This window comes from Peromyscus maniculatus, chromosome 19 (genome assembly GCF_049852395.1).
Source record: "Peromyscus maniculatus bairdii isolate BWxNUB_F1_BW_parent chromosome 19, HU_Pman_BW_mat_3.1, whole genome shotgun sequence".
Taxonomy (NCBI): domain Eukaryota; kingdom Metazoa; phylum Chordata; class Mammalia; order Rodentia; family Cricetidae; genus Peromyscus; species Peromyscus maniculatus.
Window position 1 is genome coordinate 21,928,344 of NC_134870.1, and position 27,425 is coordinate 21,955,768.

General features: G+C 49.2%; 1 protein-coding gene across 1 annotated transcript in view; it reads right to left on the reverse strand.

Moving 5' to 3' along the window:
• Myo7b (myosin VIIB) overlaps positions 1 to 27,425 on the reverse strand; it is an 85,670-nt gene that overhangs the window by 47,888 nt on the left and 10,357 nt on the right. The window contains exons 2-9 of the mRNA XM_015996660.3: positions 23,198 to 23,239; positions 14,531 to 14,644; positions 13,485 to 13,637; positions 11,716 to 11,900; positions 8,607 to 8,728; positions 4,191 to 4,333; positions 2,543 to 2,656; positions 448 to 601 (exon numbers count right to left, since the gene is read on the reverse strand). Coding sequence (XP_015852146.1) covers positions 448 to 601; positions 2,543 to 2,656; positions 4,191 to 4,333; positions 8,607 to 8,728; positions 11,716 to 11,900; positions 13,485 to 13,637; positions 14,531 to 14,644; positions 23,198 to 23,215 — 1,003 coding nt within the window. The 5' untranslated portion in view covers positions 23,216 to 23,239. The remainder of the gene's footprint in view (positions 1 to 447; positions 602 to 2,542; positions 2,657 to 4,190; positions 4,334 to 8,606; positions 8,729 to 11,715; positions 11,901 to 13,484; positions 13,638 to 14,530; positions 14,645 to 23,197; positions 23,240 to 27,425) is intronic.

Consider the following 27,425-nt stretch of genomic DNA (forward strand, 5'->3'; position numbering starts at 1 on the left):
TAACCATCTGCATTTTATTTTTTGAGTCAGAAACTCTCACTGTGCTAGAGCTTACGGTTTCAGCTAGACAGGCCTGTCAGTGAGGTCCAGGACCTTCCTGCCTCTGCCTCCTACCACCGGGGCTGCAGGCACATGCCACCATGCCTGGCTTTTTACATGGATCTTGGGGATCCAAACTCAGGTCTTTATGCTTGCCTGTCAACAGCCTGACTGATAGCTATCCCCTCGGCCCATGACCTGATTCTTTACCTGTGAGGCCCAGTGTCTTCTCCTCAGAACTGTGGGGACTGCAAAATCATAGCCACATTTTTAGGATGTGTTTTTTCCAAGACTGGGTTGGATCATGCGATCCTTCTGGCACAAGGAGCCAGATACTTCTTCCCCCTGCTGTTTCTATCCCTCCATTCTTCCTCCCCAGGGGTGTTATCAAGACAAGAACAGCATTACCCATAAACCCCACATTCCCCAGGTGGAGGATGGCTGCCAGCAGTTTGCTGATGTCCCAGTTCTCGGAGTCTGAGAAATGGAGGATCTTCATGGCTGAGCGCACATGGGCGTAGTCCTTGGCGTCATTGAGTCCCTCACAGGATGTGCAGTTCCCCTACCGGGAGAGGACAACACTTCAGTTGACCGGGTCACCCCAGTCACCCCAGATCTCACCTCCTCCAGCCAGGAGCCGGCAAGGCCTGGCTGGAGCCGGCAAGGCCAAGGTGGCTTAGGAACGTAGTTAAAGTTCCCTGAAAAGTCAACTTAGAAGCTCTGGGTGGACTCTGAAGGGCAACATCCATGTAACTAAACTTAGCAAAAAACAAACAAACAAACAAAAAAACAAAAACAAAAAAGCAAGAGATTTTCAGAGGCAAGACCACAGGAAGGTATTCTAAGGAGACACACCTGCCCCTTCATTTGCCTTCCAGATTGTTGAAACAGCGGACCCTAAGAAACTGGAATTTCCCTAGGAATTTCATCTGGGAAAGAGAAAGGTCTAGTGCCAGCCAGAGGGAGAGATTTCCCAGTTCTGATAGCTTGTCAGACCACTTCTTAGGAGGACTGGAACTGAGACAAGGATGCTTAGTTAGGCATAGCTCACGCCTTCCATTTAAACCGAAATTTCATGTCAGGACCCCATGTCCAGACCAGCCTGGAGGATGCTTGACTTTGTGCCCCATCACTTGTCTGCTTAATTAACGTTTTGAGGATAGGTGGCCGGGCCCGGCTTGTTGAGCTGCCAGGGCCCAGGCTCTGACCCCGACAGCACCATAGCTAAAGCACACCTGGGCTTTGCTGGCAGCACTGGTGACCCTGAGTGAGTCCCTTCGCCGGCTTCTATTGACCACCCATCCATCTTGAGCCTGTCTGGCCTGTCTCTTGAGGATATAGTGGCCTCATTCCCTTAGGAAGCACTTCTCAAGTATGAATACAATCAGGACCTGTGCTCCTTGCTAGGAGTTAGGAAGGAATGACCCGTAGCTCTTCACAGCTGCTGTATATCTAAGAGGAGCAGGCAAGAGGCCAATGACCTGCCACGGGCTCTTACCAGTGCTAAGACCAAAGAGGCCAAGCCTAGCTGGGCGGTGGTGGCGCACGCCTTTAATCCCAGCACTTGGGAGGCAGAGGCAGACAAATCTCAGTAAGTTTGAGGCCATCCTGGTCTTCAAAGCGAGTTCCAGGACAACCAAGACTGTCACACTGAGAAATTGTCTTGAAAAACAAAACAAAGAGGCCAAGCCTAGCCCTACTGGGAGGTACAGAGAGGTTCCTTTGCAGAAGGTGCTTGAGCTGGGCCTCTTACAGGGCAGGGGCTGGTGGGACAGAGTTGGGAGGTGGGGTCCAAGGGCTGCTGCAAGGAGGGTCAGATCCTGGAGAAGAATGAAGCTATGCCAAAGGTTTGAACTTCTAGTAACTAATTGTTATCAGAGAGGTTTGCACTGTGAGATCTCCTTAGCCGCAAGTAGATGGTAGATTAGAGATCAAAGCTGGTCACAGGGACACCCCAAAAGACAACTACTGCCCTGTTCTAGGCGAGGACTGATGAGGACTTTGAAGAACTGACCATTACTTCAAAGTCAAAGGGTAGGAGAGGAAAAGTGATCCCAGAAGTAGAGGATGTCACCATGGCTGCGAATCTCACTGTCCTGGAAAGCAGGGACGGGGAGGACAGAGCTCATGTTCTGAGAGCTTGTAGTCTAGGGGAACCTACAGGGAAGGGAACAAGAGTCTGTGGATAACCATCTATTGTTCTGGGAGCCTCTTGTAGGCCTCGGGGGTGCTTCAGAAGAAGATGGGGTATACGGGAAAGGACCAGAGCCCTAGCTTGGAGTTCCAGGAGTACACGGAGCGGAAGGGAAAGAGGAGGCAGACCACTGAGGTGGTCACACACTTGTTTCCAGTCAGGAAGGAAAGGGGACCCGGCACCCACCTCAGGGCCCAGCTAGAGGAGGAGCTCCTCAGCGGTCAAGATTGGGGCTTGAGCACGTGCTAGGCCGTCCCTTCCTCCCTTTGCTTCTGAGGAGCAAGTTGGGAAGAGGAGTTGGGGGCTCACCATGGTCAGGTAATGGTAGTCAGAGGCCATGCCCAGACCCAGCAGTTTCTTCTCTTCCGGGCTCATCCCCATCAGCATGCAGTAGAAAATGTGGTAGTTCCGTTCCTCTGCAGCCTAGGAGGAAGGGCATCGAAAGGGACGCGTGAGCAAGTCCCCCAGGACCTCCCCAGTTTCAGGCACGTGTGGCTCTGGCATTTACACAAGGACCAGCCTGCACCCCTAGGTCACCTGTGTTCCAAGAAGCAGAAGAGTCTGGGTACCATCTGAGGAGCCAAGAGGTTAGCCTGACATCACTTCCTAGCCCAGAAAGCCACATAGGGCTCCGCAACTCACTGTTTCGTGGGATTTGTAGATGTGGGGTTTGTTTGTTTGTTTTTGAGACAGGGTTTCTCTATATAGCAGCTCTGCTCTGACTATCTGGAACTCACTCTGTAGACCAGGCTGGTCTTGAACTCACAGAGATCTACTTGCCTCTGCCTCCCCAGTGCTGGGATTAAAGGCGTGTGCCACCACTGCCAGACTAGATGTGGGGCCTGTAAATACTATTTATAAGCACATCTTCACTGTGAAAATTCAGGCTGCCATCAGTGTTCTTTCTACCTTGCTTCTCCTCCTCCTCCTCAAATCTCCACTTCCCCTCCTCAGAAACCCTTCAGGGTTTGTGTTTCTTCTAGACCTTAAATTCGTTTCTGTAACTTACTTATATAATGTATCTATATATAGTTTTGTTTGTGTAGGAGTGTGTGTTCTTGTGTGTACAAACATGAATGTGGAGGCCGTAGGACACTCTTGGATGTACGTACTTGGGAGTCTATCTTGTTTTTTGAGACAGGCTCTCTCACTGGCCTAGAACCAGGAAAGTAGGCCAGGCTGGCTGGTCAGCAAACCCCCAGGATCCTCAAGTCTCTCCCCCCCAGTCCTGGTCACATGGCCTTCTAGTCTGTTATCCGGGTCCCTCTGCCACAGTTTCCAAAGCACCTTGTCTCAGATTTGTCCCAGCCAGGCCTCAGGTTAATTCCAGGGGAGGTGAGGCAAGGTCGGCCCCAAAGAGTGAAGCAAAGAACATGGATGAAAACGGGATTAGGAGTTCAGAGTTGCACCTACACAGCAATTAAGAAAGAAAGAAAGGTAGATACGTCGGAGCTAGGGAGATGGCTCAGTTGGTAAAGTACTTGCCGTGCAAGCACAAGGACCTGAGTTCAAATCCCCCCTACTCATGTGAAAAGCTGAATATGGTGGTGTACACCTGTAATGCTAGTTAGTGCTGGGAAGACAAACAGAACCCCTGGGGTGTGCTGACCAGCTAATCTTGTTGAATCAGTGAGCGACCTGCATCCAAAAATAAGGTGGAGAAGTGATAGAGGAAGATGTCAACTGTCTGGCCGCCACACAAATGTGCACACATGCTTATCTGCACACACACACACACACACACACACACACACACACACACACACACACACGCAAACATGTATACATACATATACCACATATGCATATGGACAGATTGTCTGGACAAGAAATTCAAAGTTGAGAAAATTCAGTTGTCTCTTTGCAGCAATATTGAGAAGCACATGGGATCTGGGAGGTGACAGAGGCCGAGGAACATGACGGGGAGGAAGCCCCAGGCGGTGGTATAGAGTCTCACCTGCCGGCAGACTCTCGACTTCTCCAGAAGGAAGTGCTCAATGCTGGCGCCCTCGATCACCCCGCTGGAGTTGAAGTGGATGTCAATGTACTTCCCGAAGCGGCTGGAGTTGTCATTCCGGACAGTCTTGGCATTGCCAAAGGCTGAGGGCGAAAGGGAGGTGCTCACCAAAGGAGCGGAAAGGAGAAAGTTTCCATTTAGAAGTCATCTGGGTAGGTTCTCCAGGGAGGTGGATGAAAGGTCTGGAGTCTAGGGTTTCAGGGACCAACAGTGAGGTGGTTGTCCTTTGGGGGCAGAAGTTCATTATTAGAGTCACCAATGCTGGACAGACAGACAGACAGCATGACCCCAATACTGCAGATAGACAACATGTCTGAAGCCTTGAGGAGAGTTCAGGTCCACATGGCAGAGCGGGAGTCCCTTCTTATAGGTCTCAGAGGAAGGGGGAGGTTTCCTGCCACATAGTTGAGGAGTAGCCTGCTTTGGGGAAGGAGTGGGGGTGTGGGATAAGAGAATAACATATCCAGCTGAGGTTTACCCATTATTCCAGTAGACACCCTGGAGTCCACGGTTCTGAACCGTAAACTCCCTTGGGGAAGTGAGAATGGTACCTGTCTGTCATTCTGGACTCCAGGCACCTGGGAAGTCGGTTAGGAAGTTAGAAGTCAGACTTTCGGTAGGGGAGTTGGGATTTCTTTCCAGCAGTGTGAGAAAGAGGCTGTGTCAGGTGAACATGGCTTGAAAAGCCTGTGTCTAAAATCTGGCAGTGGAGAGCCTGCAACTGAAGGCTGGCGAAGGTTTTCCAGGTGGGCTTGGCAGGCCAAGGGCAGTACAGGAAAGCTAGCTGGCCAGAAGACAGGAGGCTCCTGAAGAGTAGGAATCTGGCCTAAGTGCAGACCCAAGAGAAGAGGAAAGAAGGCTGGCCCAAACAGTGGATGGGCTAGGTGGCTTACAGCTGTGAACGCTAGGCTCAGAATTTGAGAACTGCCTCCTGCAGGGGCCACATGTAGGAGGCAGGGAGGCTTCTGAGGGCCAATAGAGCAGATATGCTGCCTGAGTGGGCATCCTGAAATACATATACATATGAGCATCACTAAATACACACACACACACACACACACACACACACACACACACACACACACACACCACATGAAAGAAGATGAGGCTGAAAAGATGAATCAGTACTTAGGAGCACTGACTTCTTCCACAGGGTTTGACTTCCAACACCTACATGGTGGCCCACAACCATCTGTATACTCCAGCTCCAGGGATCTGACATCCTCTTCTGGTCTCTGCAGGCACTGCATGAATGTGAAGATGCACAGGTATCCATGCAGACAAATCACTCATACACATAAAATATAAAAATAATTCTAGAAGAAGAGGTCATGAATTTAAACAGAAAGAGATAAACTGTGCCCCACAGCTACCAGACCTGGGGCCAACATAACAGGTGTCTGGGCTGCCTCTACCAGGGACAACACCCGAGGGTGGGGCACTGGCACCTAATGCAACTCTTCCAAGGAGAAGTTTGTTAAAATTCATTTAAAGAGGGCTGGAGAGATGGCTCAGAGGTTAAGAGCACTGGCTGCTCTTCCAGAGGTCTTGAGTTCGATTCCCAGCACCCACATGGTGGATCACAACCATCTGTAATGAGATCTGGTGCCCTCTTCTGGCCTGCAGGCATACATGCAGAAAGAATACTGTATACATAATGAATAAATAAATCTTTTAAAACATTCATTTAAAGAGGTCATGAATAAAGTTGGGGGACACAGGATGAGTTGGAGGAGGGAGAGGGGAAATGTTGTATATACAGTACTCGTGATGAAATTCTCAAAATGAAAGAGAGAGAGAGAGAGAGAGAGAGAGAGAGAGAGAGAGAGAGAGAGAACAGGTGAAAAGGTAGAGGTGAAGATGGAAATCATGAGCTCCTATGGGAGTGGCATGGGCTGACTCCGCCCCAGAGAAATTGGCTGTAGAAGGAGAAGGAGGTATGTGAGTTGCAGCAGAGACCCAAAGAAACTTGGGCAGAGCTGTTTGTGGGCTCCCACACTTCCATTAGCTGCCATTACTGCAGGCTTCTCGTGTGACACACAGCACTGTCAAAACTGTCAGAAGCAAAATGAAGTCACTTGTGCCAAACCTTCAATAACGACAGTAATAGTAAAGCAGGACTACAGCGAGGGCTCTCATACGTGTGCCTACGATGGGTAAGCAGAAACAGGAGGACCCCTGGGGGCTGCTGGCCAGGCAGTCTAGCCGATCAGTGAGCTCCAGGTTCAGTGAGAGATCCTGCATCAGAAATGGAGGTGGGGACTGGAGGGATGGTTCAGCAGTTCAGAGCACTTACTTTCAGAGAACTGGAGCTTGGCTTCCAGCACCCACATTTGGTGGCTCACAAACGCCTGTAACTCTAGCTACCAGGTATTTGACACCCTTTTATGGCCTCCTCGGACACCCACATACACATTTAGAAATAACACACACACACACACACACACACACACACACACAAAAAAAAAAAAAAAAAAAAAAAAAAAACCTACACTAAATTTGTTTTTAAAGATAGCCTGACCTCAAAGTCACAGTTCTTCTAACTCTAAACTCCTCATAAGCTGGCAAAATGGCTCAGCAGGTGAAGGTGCTCACAGCCAACCTCGATGCCCTGAGTTTGATCCAAGGGACTCACTTAGTGGACAGAAAAAGGATGACACTTTTTCTGCAAGTGCCATTTGACTTTTGCAAATGCATTGTGGCATCTGCATGTGCATGCATGCATATAAATGTACACACATACATGCGCTGTGAGCATAAGGGCCTGAGTTTGGGTCCCCAGAACTCAAGTGAAAACTGAGTTTGGGTCCCCAGAACTCAAGTGAAAACAAGCCGGGCGGTGGTGGTGCATGCCTTTAATCCCAGCACTTGGGAGGCAGAGGCAGGTGGATCTCTGTGAGTTCCAGGCCAGCCTGGTCTACAGAGCGAGATCCAGGAAAGGTGCAAAGCTACACAGAGAAACCCTGTCTCGAAAAAACAAAACAAAACAAAAAACAAAACAAAACAAAAAAAAAACTGGGCATGATGGCACATGCCTATAACCTCACAAATGAAAGGGGTGAAATGGGAAGCAGTCTCTGGAGTTGGCTGGTCAGCCAGCTGAGCCTACTTGGTGAAGTTCCAAGTCAGTGTCTCAAAAGAAAGGTGGAATGGGCCTGAGGTTGACTTCCGACCTTCTTATGCTTATATATACGTGTGCACATCTGCACACACATGTTCACCCCTCCCTGAGATTAAAAAAAAAAGTAAAAACATAGAGATGGGGAAGAGAAAGAGATAAATTGTACCCAGCAGCTACCAGACCTGGGGCCAACGTAACAGGTGTCTGGGCCACCTCTACCAGGGACAACACCCGAGGGTGGGGCACTGGCACCTAATGCAACTCTTCCAAGGGGAAGTTCGGTCCAGACTCTGTCATTAGGTTGCTCTTGTGAGCTCTCCACAAAATATGACTGCAGCGTCTCTCATGGTAACCAGCGAGATGGTGGCTGCAGGCATTAACTCTGACACAAGATGTCCAGCTTGACCTCCTCCTTGCCCAATCCTGATTCCTCTCATCCTTGCTAAACTATCCAATCAGCATCTGAGCCTGAATCCTTGCTCTATCTACTCCTGCTTTCTCCTCTGTGTCTTCTCTAGGGTTCTCCATCACAGCCTTAATGTATGTAACCCTGAAGCGACTTCTCGGACCCAGAAACACACAGACACTTCTCAAACTGGCTTGAACTTGGGACCTCATTTGAAAAGGAATACTATTTTTTTTCCTTTTTGGTGTGTGTGTGTGTGTGTGTGTGTGTGTGTGTGTGTGTGTGTGTGTGCCAGAGATTAAACTCAGGATACCCTGAGTTTTTGAGAGAGGGTATCTCACTGGGATCTGGGATCTGAGGCTCACCATTTAGGCTGGGCTGGCTGTCATTTGAGCCCCAGGGATCTGCCTGTCTCTGCTTCTCCTCTGCCAGGATTACCAGTGCCACCGTGCCTGGTTTTGATGTCGATGCTGGGGATTGAATTTAGGTTCTCATGCTTTTATGGCAAGCATTTTCCCAGCTAAGCCATCTCTACAGCCTCTCTCTTCAGTTTTTACTGAGGTAGGGTTTTGTTATGTAGTCCAGGCCTTAAATTCGACATCCCCATGCCTTGGCTTCCCCAGAGCAGGGATTACAGGTATGCTACCACATCAGGCTGAAATGCTCTGTCTATCTGGTGGCAAACACTCATCATGGACATTTATAATAATCACCTGTTCCTATGCTTCCACACCACTGTTCACCCATCTCTTTGAAGGTCATGACTTGAGTAATGGCTATCACATGTGGCGAGGGCCATTCTGTCCGAGTCCCCAGGATCATGGCTTACCTTCTAGGATGGGGTTGGCCTCCAGGACCTGCTGTTCAATCCACGAGTGCTGGCCGCTGACTGTGGCCAGGAACTGAAGGATGAGTTTGGTCGACTCAGTCTTTCCGGCTCCAGACTCCCCACTGCCAGAGAGTGCAGGGAGATGAGGCCTCAGACAGAGACTTGCCACCATGTAGTGCCTCCATTCTTTAATATTGACCTCCCTAAACCCGCCATCCCCCGCCTCCCCAGCCTTCAGGTCCACATCTGGGCCATGCTGACAGGCACACACTTTCCCAAGAAGAAATCCCACATTGCATTTGCCCTGAGGTCCCCTGGGGCACCTCAGACTGTCTGTGATGCAGGCATGTCCAACCTGTGGCTTGTGGGCCACATGTGTTCCAGGATAACTATAATATCATTCAATACAGTTGTGGAAGACTCAATAAGTTGAACACCCCGGATAGAAGTTAATACGTTGTCTTTCCTTTCCTAATAGGCTGAAAGACTCTTGGCACATTATGACCTGGGTTGTTCCACAGCGGAACAAGTAAAGTGACTCGGTGTCTTTCTGATGAAAGTGTGGCTCCCAGGCAATGGCATTTGTCACCCAGACAGAAGTCCAGAATCCCGGGTTCCATCAGCCAGACCCAATCAGAATCTGTGTTTTTATATAAGGAGCTGTGTGTGATGGTTAGTATTGGTTGCCAACTTGACAGGCTCTGGAATCAGCATGGAGACAAGCCTCTGGGTATGTCTGTGAGAGCTTATCCAGATTGGTGGCTTGAAGTGGGAAAACCCACCCTCAACATGGTTGGCAGCTTCCCTTGGACTGGGGTCCTGGGCTGAATAAAAAGGAGCGGTCAAGCTGAGCACCAGCCTTCCCCTCTCTCTGCTTCCTGACTGAGGATGTGAGCAGCTGCCTCAGTCCCTTGCCTTGGTGCCCTCTCCGTCATGACGGAATGGGAGTGCTTCCTCCCTTCGGTGCTGTGTTAGATGTCTTGGGCAGCTGGCGCTGGCTACTGTGGCAGGACTCGAGGGACTGGCTCGCTGTCCTGGAGAGCCAGCTCTGATTTCAATATCCAGCATTGCTTAAACAAGACATGGTGCTGCGTGCTTACCATCCCAGCACTTAAGGAGCAAGGGGTAAGAGGATCAGAAATTCAAAGCCATCCTCAGCTACACAGCAAATCTGAGGTCAGTCTGGGCTACATAAAACCCTGTCTCTAAGCCGAGTGGTGGTGGCGCATGCCTTTAATCCCAGCACTCGGGAGGCAGAGGCAGGCGGATCTCTGTGAGTTCGAGGCCAGCCTGGACTACAAAGCGAGTTCCAGGAAAGGCGCAAAGCTACACAGAGAAACCCTGTCTCGAGGGAAAAAAAAAAAGACCCTGTCTTTGAAAAACAAATATGAAAAGAAAAGTGATTAGGTAAAAGATGGGCTGGTCCTTGCCCTCCAGAGCCACCCACTTTCCTGTCTGTAAAGTACCAAGTCTGGTTTTCTGTCACAGCAGCCAAGAAAGGGCTAAGATGCCAGGGCAAAAGGAGAACCTAGGCTCACTCAAGATGCCACAGAAGATCACCACGGGGAGCCAGGCACCAGGGAGCCTGCCCTTTGGCCTGGCTCTGTTTGGGAGGCCTCTTGCATCAAGGCAGGGAGGGACATATAAAGACAGGTAGGTCCCAGAACACCTCCCTGTCTTCTCTGGAGCCCTGGATTTGAAGTTTCTACCTATGGGCCTATGGCAGAAAATAGAGGCCGGAGGAAGCTACCCCAAGCTCAACATATGAGAGAAGCCAATCGACAGATAAAGACTGGAAACTCTTCCTACATGGGCTGCACACAGCAGACAGAGCACATGTGAGAAAATACTATTCACTGAGTGGGCGGGTGCTATGTAAACACCTACAACGGGTTCTGTGGCTGGTGGCCGGCACTTTGAGAGTGGATGCTTTTCCCCAGCGTATTAGCCCACCCCCGCTCTCGGGAGTATACTTCCTTTCTTTAAAACAGTATCTATTTCTATTTCTAACCACACGGCCTGGGACCCAAGAGCCCAAGGAACTCCAGCAGGTGTGCCTGGGCCTGTAACATCATCGGGAAAGAACGTCAACCTCTCCAGGTAGAGGTTTGAGTGACTGAAGGCATGAAGTGGCGTCTAGGCTGGGTTGCCATTCTGGTGTCCCTGCTCAGAGAGGCAGCCTCCTCTGCTTCCCTTTAGTGCTCTGAGCATCTGCATCCAAACGTGCTACTGCTGCCTGCCAGTCTACTGTTCTGTGACAATGAGCCCTCGGACAGGAGATGGCGTCTCTTCTACCTGCTGCTGTTTCCTATGCTCGGAACTTATTATTGATTTGTATTTATTACTTATGTTTATTTTTAAAACTGGGTGACACGAAAAAGTAACCCAGGCTGGCCTAAATTTTGCTGCGTATTCAAGAATGAACTCGGATTTCTGATCTTCCCGCCCCCGCCTTCTGAGTGCTGGCATTACAGATGTGCAGGCGCCAGGCTCCTGCGGTGGTGTGGACAGAAGCCAGTGCTTCAGCATGCTAAGCCAACATGCTAACAGATAAGCGACACCTCTAGCCTGGAGTGTAACAAGATCTCCAGTGAACTGAATAAACAAACTCATGAAGAGGCGAGTGAAGATTACAATACCAAGTTAGGGGACTCGGGAACCAAATTCTTACTCCTTCTCTCTTTCTGTTCACAGTCCCTCCCCTCAGTAGGGGTAAGGTCTGTGCCCAGGGAGGCCAGGCTGGGACAGGCAGGGAAGCAGAACCAGGCTTGGGATTTGAGGGGCCCATGTCCCTCCAGCCCTCAGAGACCTCAGAGTCAGGAGGACATGTCTTCAAGGAACATATATCCTCAGGGTGTGGGAAATGTGTCCTTAGGATGGGGAGGAATAAGTCCTTGGGCTGTGGAGGACATGTTCTCGAGGTGTGAGGGACATGTCGTTGGGAGCAGGGCAAACAGGAGCAGTTCTGGGCAAACACCTCTGCTAAGAGCAGTGGTTAAGAAGAGGCCCCGTGAGAGCCTCGAGAGGGGTGTTCCTTTCTTTCTGGGATCCTCTGGGGCCTGGAAGCAATCGCTGACCCTCTGCCCCAGGAGGGGGGTCTGAGCCTCACCTGATGATGCAACACTGGTCCCTCTTGTTCTTCCTCATGTTGAAGTAGCAGCTGTTGGCGATAGCGAAGACGTGTGGCGGCTGCTCGCCCATGTGGCGGCTGTAGTAGATCTGTACCTGCTCCGGGGTGTACAGGGGCAGCATCTGGAACGGGTTCACGGCCACCAGGATGGAGCCTGTGTAGGTCTGCGGAAGGGAGCGGGTGGTTAGCACCTGCCGATCCCGGGACGGAGCCGCGGACTGGATACCCCCCGCCCCCCCCCCACCCCCGCCGCCCGTCTTGGATGCAGCACCCGACACCCGCTCCCCCGCCCCACCCGTCTTGGCTGCAGCACCTGACACATGCCCTCCCACCCCCCTCTAGGGCTGCTCTCAGCTCCTCAGCTCCTCCCTCTGGGAAGGTGGGGGTTCCACTGGGACAGTGAGATTCTGGGGGGCTTGTTCCTAGCAATTATATGTGTAGCACCCTGTCTCGTTTTAGAAAAGGCTCAAACAAAAATGGGCTGAATGTGTAAATGACTTTTTACCTGCCTCTTTGAGAGGTCTCTGTGGAGGCTGGGTGACATCTGCTGTCCCCACAGACCCCAACCACATGTTCTATGTACTTTCAGCCTGGGATATAGCCTGCTCTTGAATACCCTGGCCCTACTCAGCACAGCTGCTCCTGTGGAGGTGAGATCAGAGAGTCCCCACAATAGACCACTGGATTATTCTTCGGACCCTGGGAAGGACACTCCTGCAGGAACGCAGGAGAGGAGGAGCTCCACACGTACAGTCCTAGGAGCTTTGACATCCCGGAGCCAGAGAAGAAGCAGCCAGGCCCAGGCTAAAGTTCACTCCCTCCACTAAGCATTCCCTTCATGCAGGTTCCCCAGTTTACTCCCAGACTAGTCAGACTGCCTGCCTGCCCAGACCACTCAGGAGTCCCAGGCAGTAACTCTCCAAATCTTATCCACTTGGACAGAGCCCTGAGCATCCCCAAGAGATATTGACACCAAGTATGAAACTCCATTTCAGACTTCTGGAGAACTGGGATGAGAGATGAGTCCAGCTACCACCCACTGCCAGGTTTGAAAGAGGACCTTCGTCTGTCCATAAGCTCCCCTCAACCTGGGGAAGGGACCCTGGATTTGGACTGTCACAAGACTGTTCCAAGTGGGTAAGGGTCTTCCGTTGATGACACTGTCTCTGCAACATGTCTCGGGGGACTGAAGGCTATGCCCACCCACCCCACCATCCTCCAGTATCCACCCAGCCTGGCCAATCAGGGCTGCTCAGCACAGAGAGGGAAGAGTGGACTTGGCTGGCATTTATGGGAGGGGCAGCACTTATTAGGCATCTACTGTATGCCTGACTGTGCTGTCGCTTGCACTAGCCTCCCATCCCCCAGGGTATGATGTTCCCAGTTTTGCTTTTTTTTTTTTTTTAATAGTCTCATGGAGCCCAGTCTATATGAGTCTCAAACTCAAGTAGCTGAAGATGACCTTGAACTTCTAACCCTCCTGCCACCACCTCCCTAGTGCAGAGATTACAGGTGTACATGACTATGCCCAGTTTGTGTGTTGGGAATCAAACCCAGGGCTTCATGTATTCTAGGCGAGTACCAACTGAACTACCTCTCTAGCCTTGCTCCCGTTTCTTTGGATTGTAGCAGAGACTGGGGAAACCCAAGCACCTAGCCCACCTCACTGAGTAAGGATAAGGGGAGCTGTGCCAAGCTCCAGACCGCCCCCCCCATCTTTCCCGAGGACACCGCACCAGTGAACTCACGTAGATCTTGTGCTGCTGGTACCGGACCAAGAGGTTGTGTACCACACCTGCCTCGTTCAGGTCCCCTAGGCGGATCATGTCATCCACTCCTTGGGCTGAGTTGGGATGCATGGGGCTGAGGGTGCTGAGGTCTTCTGCACAGATCCAGTGTTCCTGTAAGGACAGGCACAAACTCTCCACAAAGGGCAGCCCTCTAACCCCACCCTCCTCTCTCTTCCATAGTCTCAGGTCTCTGGCCAGGCTTGATCTGGGTTTGAGTCAAGGGATACCTATGACAAAGCCAGACCCATCTATGGCTTTGGTCAGCACCTGTCTTGGGACTGGGGTCCATGTGGGGCTGGTGCTAGGGCTGAGCTTCAGATAGGGATGTAGGATCTAGCAGCTGGGAGTTTGCCTTAGCCTCAGGGTGCAGCTGGAAGCCTTGAGAGTTCTTGGAGCAGAATATGGTGCAAGTAATCGCAGCTTCAACCCTCCGCAGCACTGCTCAAGCAGATGGAACACTGTTATTGTTTTGTTGGCCTCCAGCCTTTGGGGCTCCTAGGCAGTTAGAACCTTCCTCTGTAGGCCATTGTCTGCAAGCGTCTCTCCCGATAGCCCCTTGGGACAGGGAGGTTGGCCCAAGGAGGAGTGAAGTGACCAGCTGATGCTTGCCCACTCACTGTCCTTGGTTGTCCCTGTCTTACTCAGATGAGCTTCTAGCTGGGCCAATCTGAGCTGTCTGCTTCTAACCTGGACACCTTGGTCCCTTCCTCCTCCTCTGCACACCTTGTTCACCAAGATGTCGCTCCTGCCTCCTTCTCTCCGCACAACAGTGTTTGGACCTCCGTCCTCCCTGCTTCAGCCCTTCTGCTCACTCCTTCCTACCCCCCTAACAGCTCCCGACCGTTACTCTCAAAACATTTTCAAGACAAATATGTCCTTCCGCCAGTGCGGGACTCCATCGTGGTCTATATTGCCCCAGGGATAAATGGATTCCCTTGGTGGTATTAGCAAGCAAGTGCCTGAGCCCCGTGGGGAGGGGTTTGGAGAGGAACCCCAACACCAACCTTGCCCTCGTCATCCTCAATCAAGACCTTTCCCAGCTTTGTTTCTTTGACAATGCCCCCGATGGCCACGCCGGTCTTGCTGGTGGAGGGAGGGTCCAGCCACACATGGTCGCCCTAGAGAGCAGAGAAGGGACAGTGGTCTGAGTCCTTTTCCTCTTCCCTTTCCCACTAGAGACTTACATGTCTTGGGGCTGTCAACCCCAAGCTCCCAGGTGGCAAGAGTTCTCTCTGTCTCTTTGTCCTCTCCCTTAGCTGTTCTCATAGGGCTCCTCACTGCTAATCAAGCTTGCCTGTGCCTGTCCTGTCTAGACCAATGAGCACAGCAGGGCCTGGGCTCAGCCTTGCCCATAGCACCTCTTCCTAAGATGGGAAAAAAAATCAAAGGAAACAAATAACATCCAAGCATAATCATGGAAGGCAGTGAGGTAAGGTAGTTAAGGATAGACTGTCTCAAACTTGAGAATGAAATGCTGGGGAGGCCGGGCGGTGGTGGCGCACGCCTTTAATCCCAGCACTCGGGAGGCAGAGGCAGGCGGATCTCTGTGAGTTCGAGGCCAGCCTGGTCTCCAAAGCGAGCTCCAGGAAAGGCACAAAGCTACCCAGAGAAACCCTGCCTTGAAAAACCAAAAAAAAAAAAAAAAAAAAAAAAAAAAAAAAAAAAAAAAAAGAAATGCTGGGGAGATGAGTTCAATCCCTGGTACCCAACTTTAAAACAAAGCTGGGCACACTGGTGTATGCTTGTGAGCTGAGTGCTAGGGAAGTGGAAACAGGAGGATCTATAGGGGTCACTGGTCAGCCAACCTAGTTGGATGGGTGAGTCCCAGGCCAGTAAGAGACCCTGTCTCTGAAACCGAGGTAAAGGTGCTTCCCGCCAAGCTTGATGACCTCAGTTCCATCCCCAGGACTCACAGGTCAAAGAAGAAAACCAAAGTTGTCCTTTGACCTCCACATGCACGGAGCACATGTGAATGAACACTCACACATACACACCCAAGCATACATAAATAAACAAAATAGATGCAATAAAAAGCAAAGCAAAAAACAGGATGCATTACACTTGAGGAATGATGCTCAAGATAGTGCTCTGGCCCGCACGTCCACACTTACGCATGCGCTCAAGCACAGATGTGTATCCCCTCAACACACAGACATATACATGCTCACAAATTTTGAAAGCAAAAGCAAAAGCAAATGATCTTGAAAAGAGTAGCAAGAGTGAAGTCAGCTTGTCCACTTACATCCTCTCAGGAGTCACCATAAGCAACTGGGAGATTGACAAAGGAGACAGAACCACCCCCGTGGTACTGGGGGATGGCTGAGCTGCACAGCAAACAGGAGGAGGCTGGCACCTCACCCCATGCCCTACCGTCCGTAGAGTCCAGAAAGAGCCAGAGCGTTCATCGGGCTCAGGCCCTAACAAACAGGCAAAGGGGGAAAATGCTTCTACAGTTCTGGATGTCGTGGGCCAGTGTTTGAACATAATTGATAAAGAGTACTGAAGTGCAGGCCAGAGACAAAAGAGCTCAGGAGTGGAGAGACAACCGAGAAGAAGACATGAGCTGCCAGAGCTCAGGAAGGAATGCAGGAAACAAGATAATGGGGCAGAGAGATGGCTCAGCAGTTAGAGCACTGGCTGCTCTTGCAGAAGTCCAGGGTTTGGTTCCCAGAACCCACATGGAAATTCACTACAATCTGTACCTCCAGTTCCAGGGAAGCTAATGCCTTCTTCTCTCCTTAGGCACCGGGCATACATGTGATGCACGTACATACGGGTAGGCACTCACACACAAAAGAAGTAAATCTTTTTTTTTAAGCCAATCATAAAAAGACAAACACCAAATGACTCTGTTCAAGAAATGTGCAAAACGCCGGGCGGTGGTGGCGCACGCCTTTAATCCCAGCACTCGGGAGGCAGAGCCAGGCGGATCTCTGTGAGTTCGAGGCCAACCTGGGCTACCAAGTGAGTTCCAGGAAAGGCGCAAAGCTACACAGAGAAACCCTGTCTCGAAAAACCAAAAAAAAAAAAAAAAGAAATGTGCAAATGAGTCAAAATAATAGAAACAGAAACTAGAAATATGGTTTTCAAGGGCTAGAAGAGAAGCAATTAATGTTCAATGGGATTAGTCTCGGTTTTTCTAGAGATCTGTTACACAACAGTGTGAAGATATTCAATACTGCTGTGTATGATAAAATGGTTACACTAATAAATTCAATGTTATACATTTTAGTACAAGGTATTTCAGGAAAAGAACAAATATGTATGTGTATATAAAATTTGTTTGATCAGTGCAAACATTTTTGAAGAGTCACTGTTCTTCCCATTAGCTTTCTAAAGCCGACAACTCAACTCACTGGGAACTTTGGTAAACAGCACAAAAAGAGGAAACAGACTCAACCGTGACACATCACAGTGATGTTTCGAAGTTCTTGGGGACAATGAGAAGATCATAAGTGCGTTTAGAGAGATAAAAACAATTTCACACAAGAGGTGGAGAGCTGGGTGACGGGATGGGACCAAACTTCACGACAGCAAGACCGGAAGTCAGAAGAAGCAGGAAGTGGCTTCCCGGTCTTCAGGGAAAGTTGTGTTCCAGTGACCTCACATGCCTATACGATGTTAGAACACAGGAGTTGTTCAGAATGCGCATCCTTTCCCAGAAAGCTACTGCAGGGCATGCTAGGTCCAAACAAGGCAGTAAACCAAGAAGAGGAAAGAGTGTGGTCTGGGAGCAGAGAAGATGGATACTGATGCTCAGCTCGCCTTCCCTTTTTTTTTTTTTTTTTTTTTTTTTTTGTTTATTCTTGGACTCCAGCCCAAGGAATGGTGCCACCAACATTCAGTTAGCCCAGTTTAGAAGCAGTCTCAAAAACACAGACCCGTCTCTAGATTCTAAATTATACCGGTTATTTTTGTCCACTTGACGTAAACTGGTCACCTGGGAAAAGAGAACCTCACTTGAGGAATTGCCTCCATCAGACTGGCCCGTGGGCACATCCCTGGGGTATTTTCTTGGTTAATGATTGGTGTGGGAGGGCTCAGCCCACTGTGGCAGGTAGTCCTAGGTTGGATGGGAAAGCAAGCTAAGCAGGTGTGGGGAGCAAGTCAGCAGTAACGTTTTTCCATGGCCTCTGGTGCAGTGTCTGCCTTAGGTTCCTGCCTTGAGCTCTCTTTCGTGTTTTCCCTTGATGATGAACCGTAACCTGTAAGCCACAAAACCCTTTCTTCACCAACATGCTTTTGGTCATGGTGTTTATCTCAGCAACAGAAAAGCAAACTAGGGCACACATCCTGTCAAGTTGACCGTCAATATTGACCATCACACAGACAAAAGACAATTAAAAAATACAGCAAAGGAAATCTCACAGTTGATCTTAGGTAACGTAAGAACAATTAGGTCAACAGTGGCCACATGCACAATGGTGGTCCCATTATGCCACTCAGTTATAGTAGCTACCCTCATTTGTTCAGGCACACTCCATTATGTTCACACAACAAAATCGTCTGGTGATAATTTCTCAGAAAACTTTGATAAGAGTGGGTTGAGGTCAGGGGCAAACTTCAATGGCTAAAGAGCTTGTTATTCAAGCATGAGAACTATACTTTAAAAAACCAGGAGGCCATGGCAGCCTGCCTGTAATCCCAGTGCTCAGGAGGCAGAGACATGAGTTCCCCAGAGCAAGCTGGCTAGCTAGACTAGCTGAACAAATTAGTTTTCAGTTCAAGGCGGAGAGTGGTTGAGAAAGACATCCAACATTAACCTTGAGCCTCCATGTACATCTACATACACTTACTTGCACATATGCCCAGATATATGAACATGCTTTACACAGGTAAGTACACCACATACATATATACACACAGGGGGAAAAAATGGGGTTTGAAGTCATCTTTGGCTACATAGACAGTTTGAGGGCAGCCTGGGTGTCTGCTGGAAACTAGGATTTAACCCTTTGTGGAAGATGGATAGACACCGTAAGCACGCAGGTGGTGGGGCTAACACTGGAAAAGGAGCTGAGGCCTTACCTGTGCTTAAGGAAGTCAATAACAGAGAACACTTAAAACCAAACTATCAAGCAGAACCATAAGTTCTTTAGGGAGGTAGAGAGGAAGTCAAAGGGAGTTACTAAACACTTAAGCAGTCTGCAGGAAAACAAAGGGCCGATCCTCTAAACTCCCTGTCTATATAACTCGGTGTACACGTGTTCATGCATATGTGCATGCGCACATGGGTACATCCATGCATGAGCATGGGGAAGCAAGAGGACAACCTCAGCTGTCATTCCTCAGGTGTCATCTATCTTGGGTTTGTTTTGTTTGTTTGTTTGTTTGTTTTCTTCCTTGACTGAAACTCAACAGGTAGGCTCAGTCGGCTGGCAAGAGAGGCCCGGGATCCATTTCCTGCAAGGCAAGCACTTTGCCAATTGAGCTGTCTGTCTCCCAAGTCCTTGCATATACAGCTTTATCAAGTAAGGGGAAGCTATTGCTGCCTGTTGTATCAGACAATGTGAACAGCACACTGCAAGGCTGAGAGTCAGTGTGAGTGACTGCACCGGGCAGCCAGCAGAAACAGTGTGATCAATCCAAAGGAAGGAGAATAAAGGTCAAAGACAGATAATAAACACCTTGCAGAGAAGCCCACGTTAACCAGGGATGGAAGGAAGTAGAGTATTCTCAGTCTGTACCAAGTGATGAGGTGTTAGCCAATGGGGATGGAAAGAACAAAGAGCCAGAGCATGTAGACTGACTGCAAGGAGAGACATGATTGGTTGGCTACTTGGACAACCTTCTCTCAGAAATGAATGAGTAGCCAAGCAGCCAATAGCAGCTTGTTCAAGAATTTATAGAAGAGCAGACAGTAGCAGCTGGACCATAGTTACACCACTCCTGGTGTCAGGGCCAAAGGAAACACCAATTCTGCAAACCCCCAAAGGCAGGGCAAATATCCAGAATGAGCTCAACCTGGACTATAGGAAGATTTCTGGGTTAGATAAAAGCCAGCGTTCCTCAGGAACTTGTGAAACCAGTTCCCATCTCCCAAACGGAGTCATTTTCCTCACATCTGGCAGAAGGAGCATGGCTCCCTGGACATACACCTGTACTTGCACATCAAAGCAGAAAGACCTCCAGGCTCCCTCAGTCTCTATCACAAGCTCCTGTTACACATTTCCAAGTCCACACTAGCATCCTAGCCCTGCTCACCTCTCCAAGCTTCCCTCCTTCCAGATAACCGTTTGCTCTCTTTACAAAGGTTCCCCGCTGCTGCTGAATTCTCACTGGTCTCTCCATTCTCTCTCTTTCTGGCTATTCTCCTCTTTCTCACAGATAGCCCTGGCCATGTCCACAGAGTCTGCTGGCCGTTTATTGACCCAGAGTTTCACGGGTGTCCTTGCTGACTTTTTTTTTTTTTTTTTGCTGAAAAATGACTTAACATAGGACAACTTTGTCAGAGACAGACAAAGCATTCAAGATTAGAATATGGAAGAAAAAAAAAACTCCATTAGTGGAGGGTGAGAGTCTGATTGGTTATAGAGTTGGAGAAACTTCTATTGCATGAGGTCGAGGCTCTAACAGTTTAAAGTCAGGATGGGAAGCAATTAGGTAAGAAGGAGTCTAAGGAAACAGACTCCCCCAGACAGAAGGTAACCAACTCTCAACCCCTTGGCCACTCGAGAGCTCCTCTTTCCCATTCAGTAGTCACAGATCCACCTGATCTCAGCCCACACCATACTCGGGTGGGACAAAATCACACACACACACACACACACACACACACACACACACACACACACACACACACCAAACAAAACAAAACAAATAACCACTTTCTCCTTCCAAGTTTCTCCACGTGCTTCCGGAGCAATAGTTCCATGTCTGGGATTTGGGGCACACCTCCCCATTCCTTCTGCTTCTTCTATGAGTTTCTTTTCCCAACAGCAACTTGTGCCTAGGCTCTCAGGGGAGGTCAAAATGTGGTCTAGATAATGCCACTTGGAGTTTGCAGTTATATTTTTTAGTGAAGTCCTGTATGCCTAGGCCACATGCGCTGTCCATATCCATGCTAATGTAATTGGTGCCTTTATTTAAGAAAAGGGGTAACTGTCTGCATTCAATCTGTGATGTGTGGAGTCCACAGAGACTTGTGCTTTGATGGGGGAATGTGCTCATTTTATCATGGAGCTGAGCTCACCACAAGCAAAAAGCAAACATGTCTCTTTGTCACCATCTTGGATGGTGACTTCAACAAGATAGGGACAGCCACATGACGTGGCCACCATCTTGGTTAGTGATAGCATTAAGATGCTGACCACCATGCCATCTTGGCTAATGTACTACACAGAATGAACCAAAATGGTGGCACCCATAAACCTTCTTGGTACCAATGGACCCTCCGGGGATCACTACACTCCTAGAATTTCCTGTTCCTCGGGCATTCGGTCACTTATCCTGATCCTCTTCTCCCAGTTGTTTACTTTTTGATTTTTCACCTTCCTGATGCCTGCTGGGATCAAGGAAATGGAGGTCCCAAAGGAGATCCAACACAGGCTGCATTGTGGAGGGATAAAGTCAATGTATTTTCACATCAGACCAAAGAGGAAATACCACACTTTCATGGTGGGTTTTTTGTTGTTGTTGATGATGTTTGTTTAAATTATGATACATTATTTTAAACCAGTATTTACCAGTTTCTAGAGGGGATTTAAAAGTCTCCCCCAGCCCACGTGACTTTAACACTAGCCAGTACCTAAGGAACCTAACACTTTGAGATGTCCAGGCTTGGAAAGCTCCTGTGAATGTGCAGAGCAGCTCAGGGAAAACGTGGGGAGGTACAAGCCCAGCCAGAATCTAAAGAAGAGGTTTCAGGATGCTGGGGGGCAGCCACAAAAGCTGGGTACAAAGAGAAGTCAGCCTGCCTGGGGAGGCTGGAGATCCATGAGATGCTCGCCCTTCATGCCTGTGCCATCTGCCTGGGGAGGCTGGAGATCCAGGAGATGCTCGCCCTTCATGCCTGTGCCATCTGTCTGGGGAGGCTGGAGATCCAGGAGATGCTCGCCCTTCATGCCTGCTCCATCTGCCTGGTACCTCCAAGCCTGTTTCTCTCTAACTAAGGTGGACTAGTCTGTCCCTTCACAAGACACCCTTGCTCCATGTTTTCTGTCTGCTTGTTTCTACCCCATTGAGTCCTGGGTGCTCTGGCTTTTATTTTACCCTCCAGCTCCAGGTCCATGGACAGACTATGGGGAAGGAACAGGACAATGCCATCCCTCTCTAAGTTCTTTTAACTCCAGAGTCAGCTTTGACAGGGCTTCCTCAGCTGCCCTCTTCTGGATGCTGTAGCCATCAATCTGATGCTGTTTGCTATGTGTCTGCTGCTTCTCAGTGTAAGTCAGCTACGTACACTCATTCAAAACCAGAAGCACAGTTATGGTACCACTCTGTGTACCACATAAAGAGTGGCTTGTGTTTTCTAGAAGGCTTACCTGAGAACTTACAAAGCCATATAATTTAACAGTGTGTACACTGGTCATATTAATGAATCACATTGTCCTAAGTATGTGGTTTGAATTAAGGTTTCTTTTATTAAGGTAGTATTGCAGAACACGTTCTCTGAGCCAAACAACTGCCATCTTCCTATGTCCCGTGAGGGGCTCAGCTACACACAGTTTACTTGATCTGTACCTCACAGTGCCTGAGAACAAGAGCACACCCCTACTTTTTTTTCTTTTGAATCACTCTCAGGCTCTGGCATCTTCTCAGTATTTCTTGATTCAAATAATCAACAAGATCTCACTCCACTTCCTACACATGGAGTCATTACCTAGCGAATGAAACATAGACATTTACTGAATGAACGGAATAAAGGTCACCCAGACCCAGACTCATTCCTACACTGTTATTCCTGAGCAAGCTCTCTGCAAGTGCTGTATAAGACAACAAATGGGAACTCCCCATTCCGGCCCCAAGTGTGTCAAGTGCGTGTGCAGAGGTGGTGGTGTGTGAATGTATGTGTACATGCGTGCGTGTGTGCGTGCGTGCGTGTGTGCGTGCGTGCGTGCGTGCGTGTGTGTGTGTGTGTGTGTGTGTGTGTGTGTGTGTGTGTGTATGTAGGCCAGAGGACGATCTCAACCATTGTTCCTCAGGGCTGCCCACTGTGTTTTTTGAGCTAAGATCTCTCACAGACTGACACTGACCGGCTCAGCTAGGCTGGCTGACAACTGAGACTCAGAGCTAGGATTAAAAGCAAATATCGAACATACCTGGTCTCTCTCTCTCTCTCTCTCTCTCTCTCTCTCTCTCTCTCTCTCTCTCTCTCTCTCCTCTCATTCACTTTCTTTTTTTTTAAAGTAGGCTCTTGGGTATCAATCTGAGGTACTCTTGTTTGCAAGGCAAACATTTTGCTGACCGAGCTGTCTCCCCATCCCAGTAACCGCCCCCCACCTTTTATGTCCCTGAATCTAAGTGAGGAATTTCTGTGCACAAGTGGCCACTTTGCAGAGACACAAATGTTAGCCACACTTGCCTTGTTTCAATAATGGATTCCTTCCTAGTTCTCAGTTACCATCCCCTCTCTCTAGAATTTGCCTTCTGGTGTCTCTGTGACTCTCTTTTTTTCCTGAAAGTGATTCGACTGAGCCTTGGGAAACTTCCACAGTAAGTGCTATCCTTACCAGCCGGAACACCGACATCCCAGGTCAGCAGCTCCCTGTAGCCTGTAGGAGGAAAAAAACAGAACATCAGTCCCATGGCCTATCAGTATGGAGCCCCTAAAGAACAGGTGCCTTGTGAATTTGTCAGCCTATCCCATCCCCAAGTGTCTTGACTGGAGCTTGGCTCCAGAAATAGCTCTGAATAGTGGGATGTGTGAGCCACATTCCCAGCCTGTGTGTAAGAAAGTGTTTCTCGTCTTCTTCATCCTACACCCCCTTCAAAGAACACTTGACTCTTGGCTCTGGGCTCCATTCAGGGAGTAGGGCAGTGCCCTGTCATCCAGAAGCCCAAGTTTTGAGGTAGGAGGAGGAGTATTCCTATGTGTGCATGTGTATGTTGTGTGTGCATGCATGTGGAAGACAGAAGTCTACCCTGGGAGTTGTTTCTCGGGAGCCATCTGTGGTAGTTTGAATGTCATCAGCCCCCATAAGATCCTAGGGAGTGGCACCATTAGGAGGTGTGGCTTTCGTGGAGGAAGTGTGTCTGTGTGGGGGCGGGCTTTGAGGTCTTCCGTGCTCAAGCACAGACTCCTTCTGCTGCCTGTGGATCAAGATGTAGCACTCTCAGCTCCTTCTCCAGCACCATATCTGCCTGCACACCACCTTGTCCCACCATGATAATAAAGGACTGAACCTCTGAACCATAAGCCATCCTAATTAAATGTTTTTCTTTTATTTATTTATTTATTTATTTATCATGTATACAGTGTTCTGCTTGCATGTGTCCCTTCAGGCCAGAAGAGGGCACCAGACCTCATTACAGATGGTTGTGAGCCACCATGTGGTTGCTGGGAATTGAACTCAGGACCTTTGGAAGAGCAAGCAGTGCTCTTAACCTCTGAGCCATCTCTCCAGCCCAATTAAATGTTCTTCTTTATAAGAGTTGCTGTGGTCATGGTGTCTCTTCACAGCAATACAAACCCTAAGACACCATCCATCACATTTACTTATTTATTTTATTTATCTTTTTCTTTCTTCCTTTTGTGTATGTGTGGTACGTGTGTATGATGAGGGGTACATACACGTGCCCACATGCATGAAGAGACCAGAAGTTGATGCTGGATTTTTCCTTGGTCATCTCTACTTTATGTATTGAGGCAGGGTCTCTCTCTGAACCCAGACAGCTTTCCCTGGGGTCCCTGACTCCACCTCCAAAGGCTGAGGTTACAGGTGGGCAGCCCCACCCTCAGAGACATGGGTGCTTATACCTGAGTTCTAGTTGTCATATCTGTAGAGCAAGCATTTTTACCTAATTAGCCATTTCTTCGGTATCCGCCTTGTTTTTTGAGACGAGGTCCTCTCACTGGGACTTGGAGCTCTCCAAGTAGACTAGGTTCTTTGGGCAGTGAGTCCTCGGGATCCCCCGTCTCTGCCTCCTAGTTCTGGATTACAAGCATGTGCCTCCATGCCCACCTAATCCAGAATTCTGACTGCTCATATATCCATGCAAACTGGTCATCACCATATGTCCTAGGAAGGGCTCAGCTGCACACAGGTTGTTTACTTGTGGTGATTTGAATAAGAGTGACCCCCATAGGCTCATATATTCAAATGCTTAGTCACCAGGGAGTGGAAACTTTTTGATAGGATTAAAGGATTAGAGGTGCGGCCTTGTGGGAGTAGGTGTGGTATTGGTGGAGGAAGTGTGTCACTGAGTGTGGGCTTTGCGGTTCCAAAAGCCCACGCGAGGCCAAGTTTTCTCTCTGCCTGTGGATCAGGATGTTGCTCTCAACTACTTCTCCAGCGCCGTGCCTGCATGCTGCCATGCTCCCTGCCATAGCGATAATGGACGAAGCCCCTGAAAGTGTAAGCAAGCCCCCAATTAAATGATTTCTCCTATAAAAGTTGCTGGGGTCATGGTGTCTCTTCACAGCAATAGAACACTGACTAAGACAGTCCTTGATCTAAACCTTTTAATCAGTGTCTCCTTATATAGCTCAGAAGGGCCCTGAGCTAGCCAGCATTCCTCCAGCCTCTCAAGACCTGGCCCCTTGATTTTGACTTGGGGCTCAAAAGAGGAAAAGTCACTTCCTTAATGAACTGTACGGTTGGGAATTAAGCTCAGATCAACCACATTCCAAACCTGTCCCAGCTTCTGGCTGCTCTCCAGTGTTACAGCTTCTGGAAGCTCTCGAGTGCTATGGAAGCACTCAGGTAGATGGGGGAACTCAGGTCCCCAACCTTCCCACTCATGGAGATGCCCTTCCTGTTATTCGGACTTGAGTGCTGTTGTCTTTTCTGATATGTTAACAGGCAAGGCAGGTGCTGAATCTATGGTGTTCACTTCCTGTTTGCCTGCCTCTAGCACAGGCCTGAGCCAGAAGGGACACAGTCCTTAGCTATCTACTGAAAGGGCATGGGAACCCCCTGGAAATGGGGTTGTTACAGTTATGGCTTCTATGGTTGGTAAGGATGCCCAGTAGTGGGGCAGCTCTGAGAATAGATGGCATCAAACCATTCTACAGGGAGAGAACATAGAAGCTGGGGAATGCTGAGACTTGGCATGGTATGTTCATGTATGTGTGGGTACATATGTACATGTGTGCAAATGTGTGGTGAAGGTATTGTTTAGTCATTTCCTCCCAAATAAAACATTCCATCTTTGGAGGGAAGCTCCTTAATATCCAGGCTATTCTAAAGGGAGGTGAAACATTCCATCCTCCATCAAGCAGGGAATATTGCTAAAACAGAAAACAAGCAACACAATAGCCTCGGGAAGTCCTTGGAACGCATCAGGCTCACCAGACCCTGCAACTTATAAAGGCATAAGAAGTGCTAAGAGAGACTTTCAACAAGCCTAGAGCAGGCTCAGACCAACTGAACCACCAGAAAAGGCAAACAGTAGCCAAGCTGCCTGGAACAGGCCCAGACCAGAGGGCTTTGGAGAGATGGGTTGCTTTTCACAAGGACCTGGGTTCAGTTCCCAGCGCCACAAACATCTGTGATTCTAGTCCCAGGTGACCTGACACCCTCTTCTGCCCTCTGGGAGCACTCTGTGTGCAGGGTGCACAGACATACATTCAAGCAAACACACAAAATAAAAATAAATAAAATCTAAAATAAGGAAGGAAGAGAGGGAGGGAGGGAGGGAGGTATGGAGGGAGGGAGGGAGGGAGGGAGGGAGGGAGGAAGGAAGGAAGGAAGGAAGGAAGGAAGGAAGGAAGGAAGGAAGGAAGGAAAGGAAGGAAGGAAGGAAGGAAGGAAGGAAGGAAGGAAGGAAGGAAGGAAGGAAGGAAGGAAGGAAGGAAGGGGCTCAGACTAACTGAGCTGCCTGGAAAGGACACTCCCACTTGTCAATCGGCCAGCAGACTGTGCAGTGTGCTCCAGGTTCCCAGGAACTATGTCACACAACAGGAGCTAGAGGACAGTCTCAGATGTTGCTCCTCAGGCACCATTCTTCTTGGGTTTGAGAGACAGAGTCTCTCCTTGGCCTGGAACAACTTGGCAAGTAGTTTAGACTAGCTGGCAAGGGACCCCGTGCCCCCCCCCCAGGGATCCGCCTATCCCTGCCTTCCCAGAACTTATAAGTGTGTATCACCATGCCCAGATTTTCTCTGTAATGTGGGATTTGGGGGAGGGGTAAATCTAGTTTATGTTACAAGCTCTTGATCAACTGAGCTACCTTGCTTGGCAAAGCTTTTCATCTAACAAGCAAAGAAGGAGAATCTTCTCCCTAATTTTAAAATCTGCCTCTTGTCCCCATACCCTCTGCTGTGGGGAAGTATAAACATCTGTCAGAATGCTGAGAAGACTTTCAAGAAGGCCCAGGTCTTTGCAGGGAGTCTGGGCCCTCTTTCCATCTCAAGGAACCCAGAGAGGTGTTAGAATGAAAAGACGTAGAGAAACCTGACTCAGCCTTGGTCAGTCCTTTTCAACAAACAAAACAAGAACCATCTTGCTTGCAGATTTTTCTCCCTGCTATTTGGTCTGTACATTTTGACTTGTGTTACAGAAGGAAAACCACAGGGGCTAGTGAGTGACAGGGTAAAGATGCTTGCCACCAAGCCTCATGGTGTAAGTTCAAATCCTGGAGACCCATGTTGTAGAATAGGGAAAGTGACTCCCAAAAGCTATTCTCAACTGTTACATGTGGCACCATATGTCCCCTGCCACACACAATAAATAAATACATATGAAAAAGAGAGCAGTCACCCTCAGCTTCCAGCTCCACCACTGGCCTGCTTTCCAC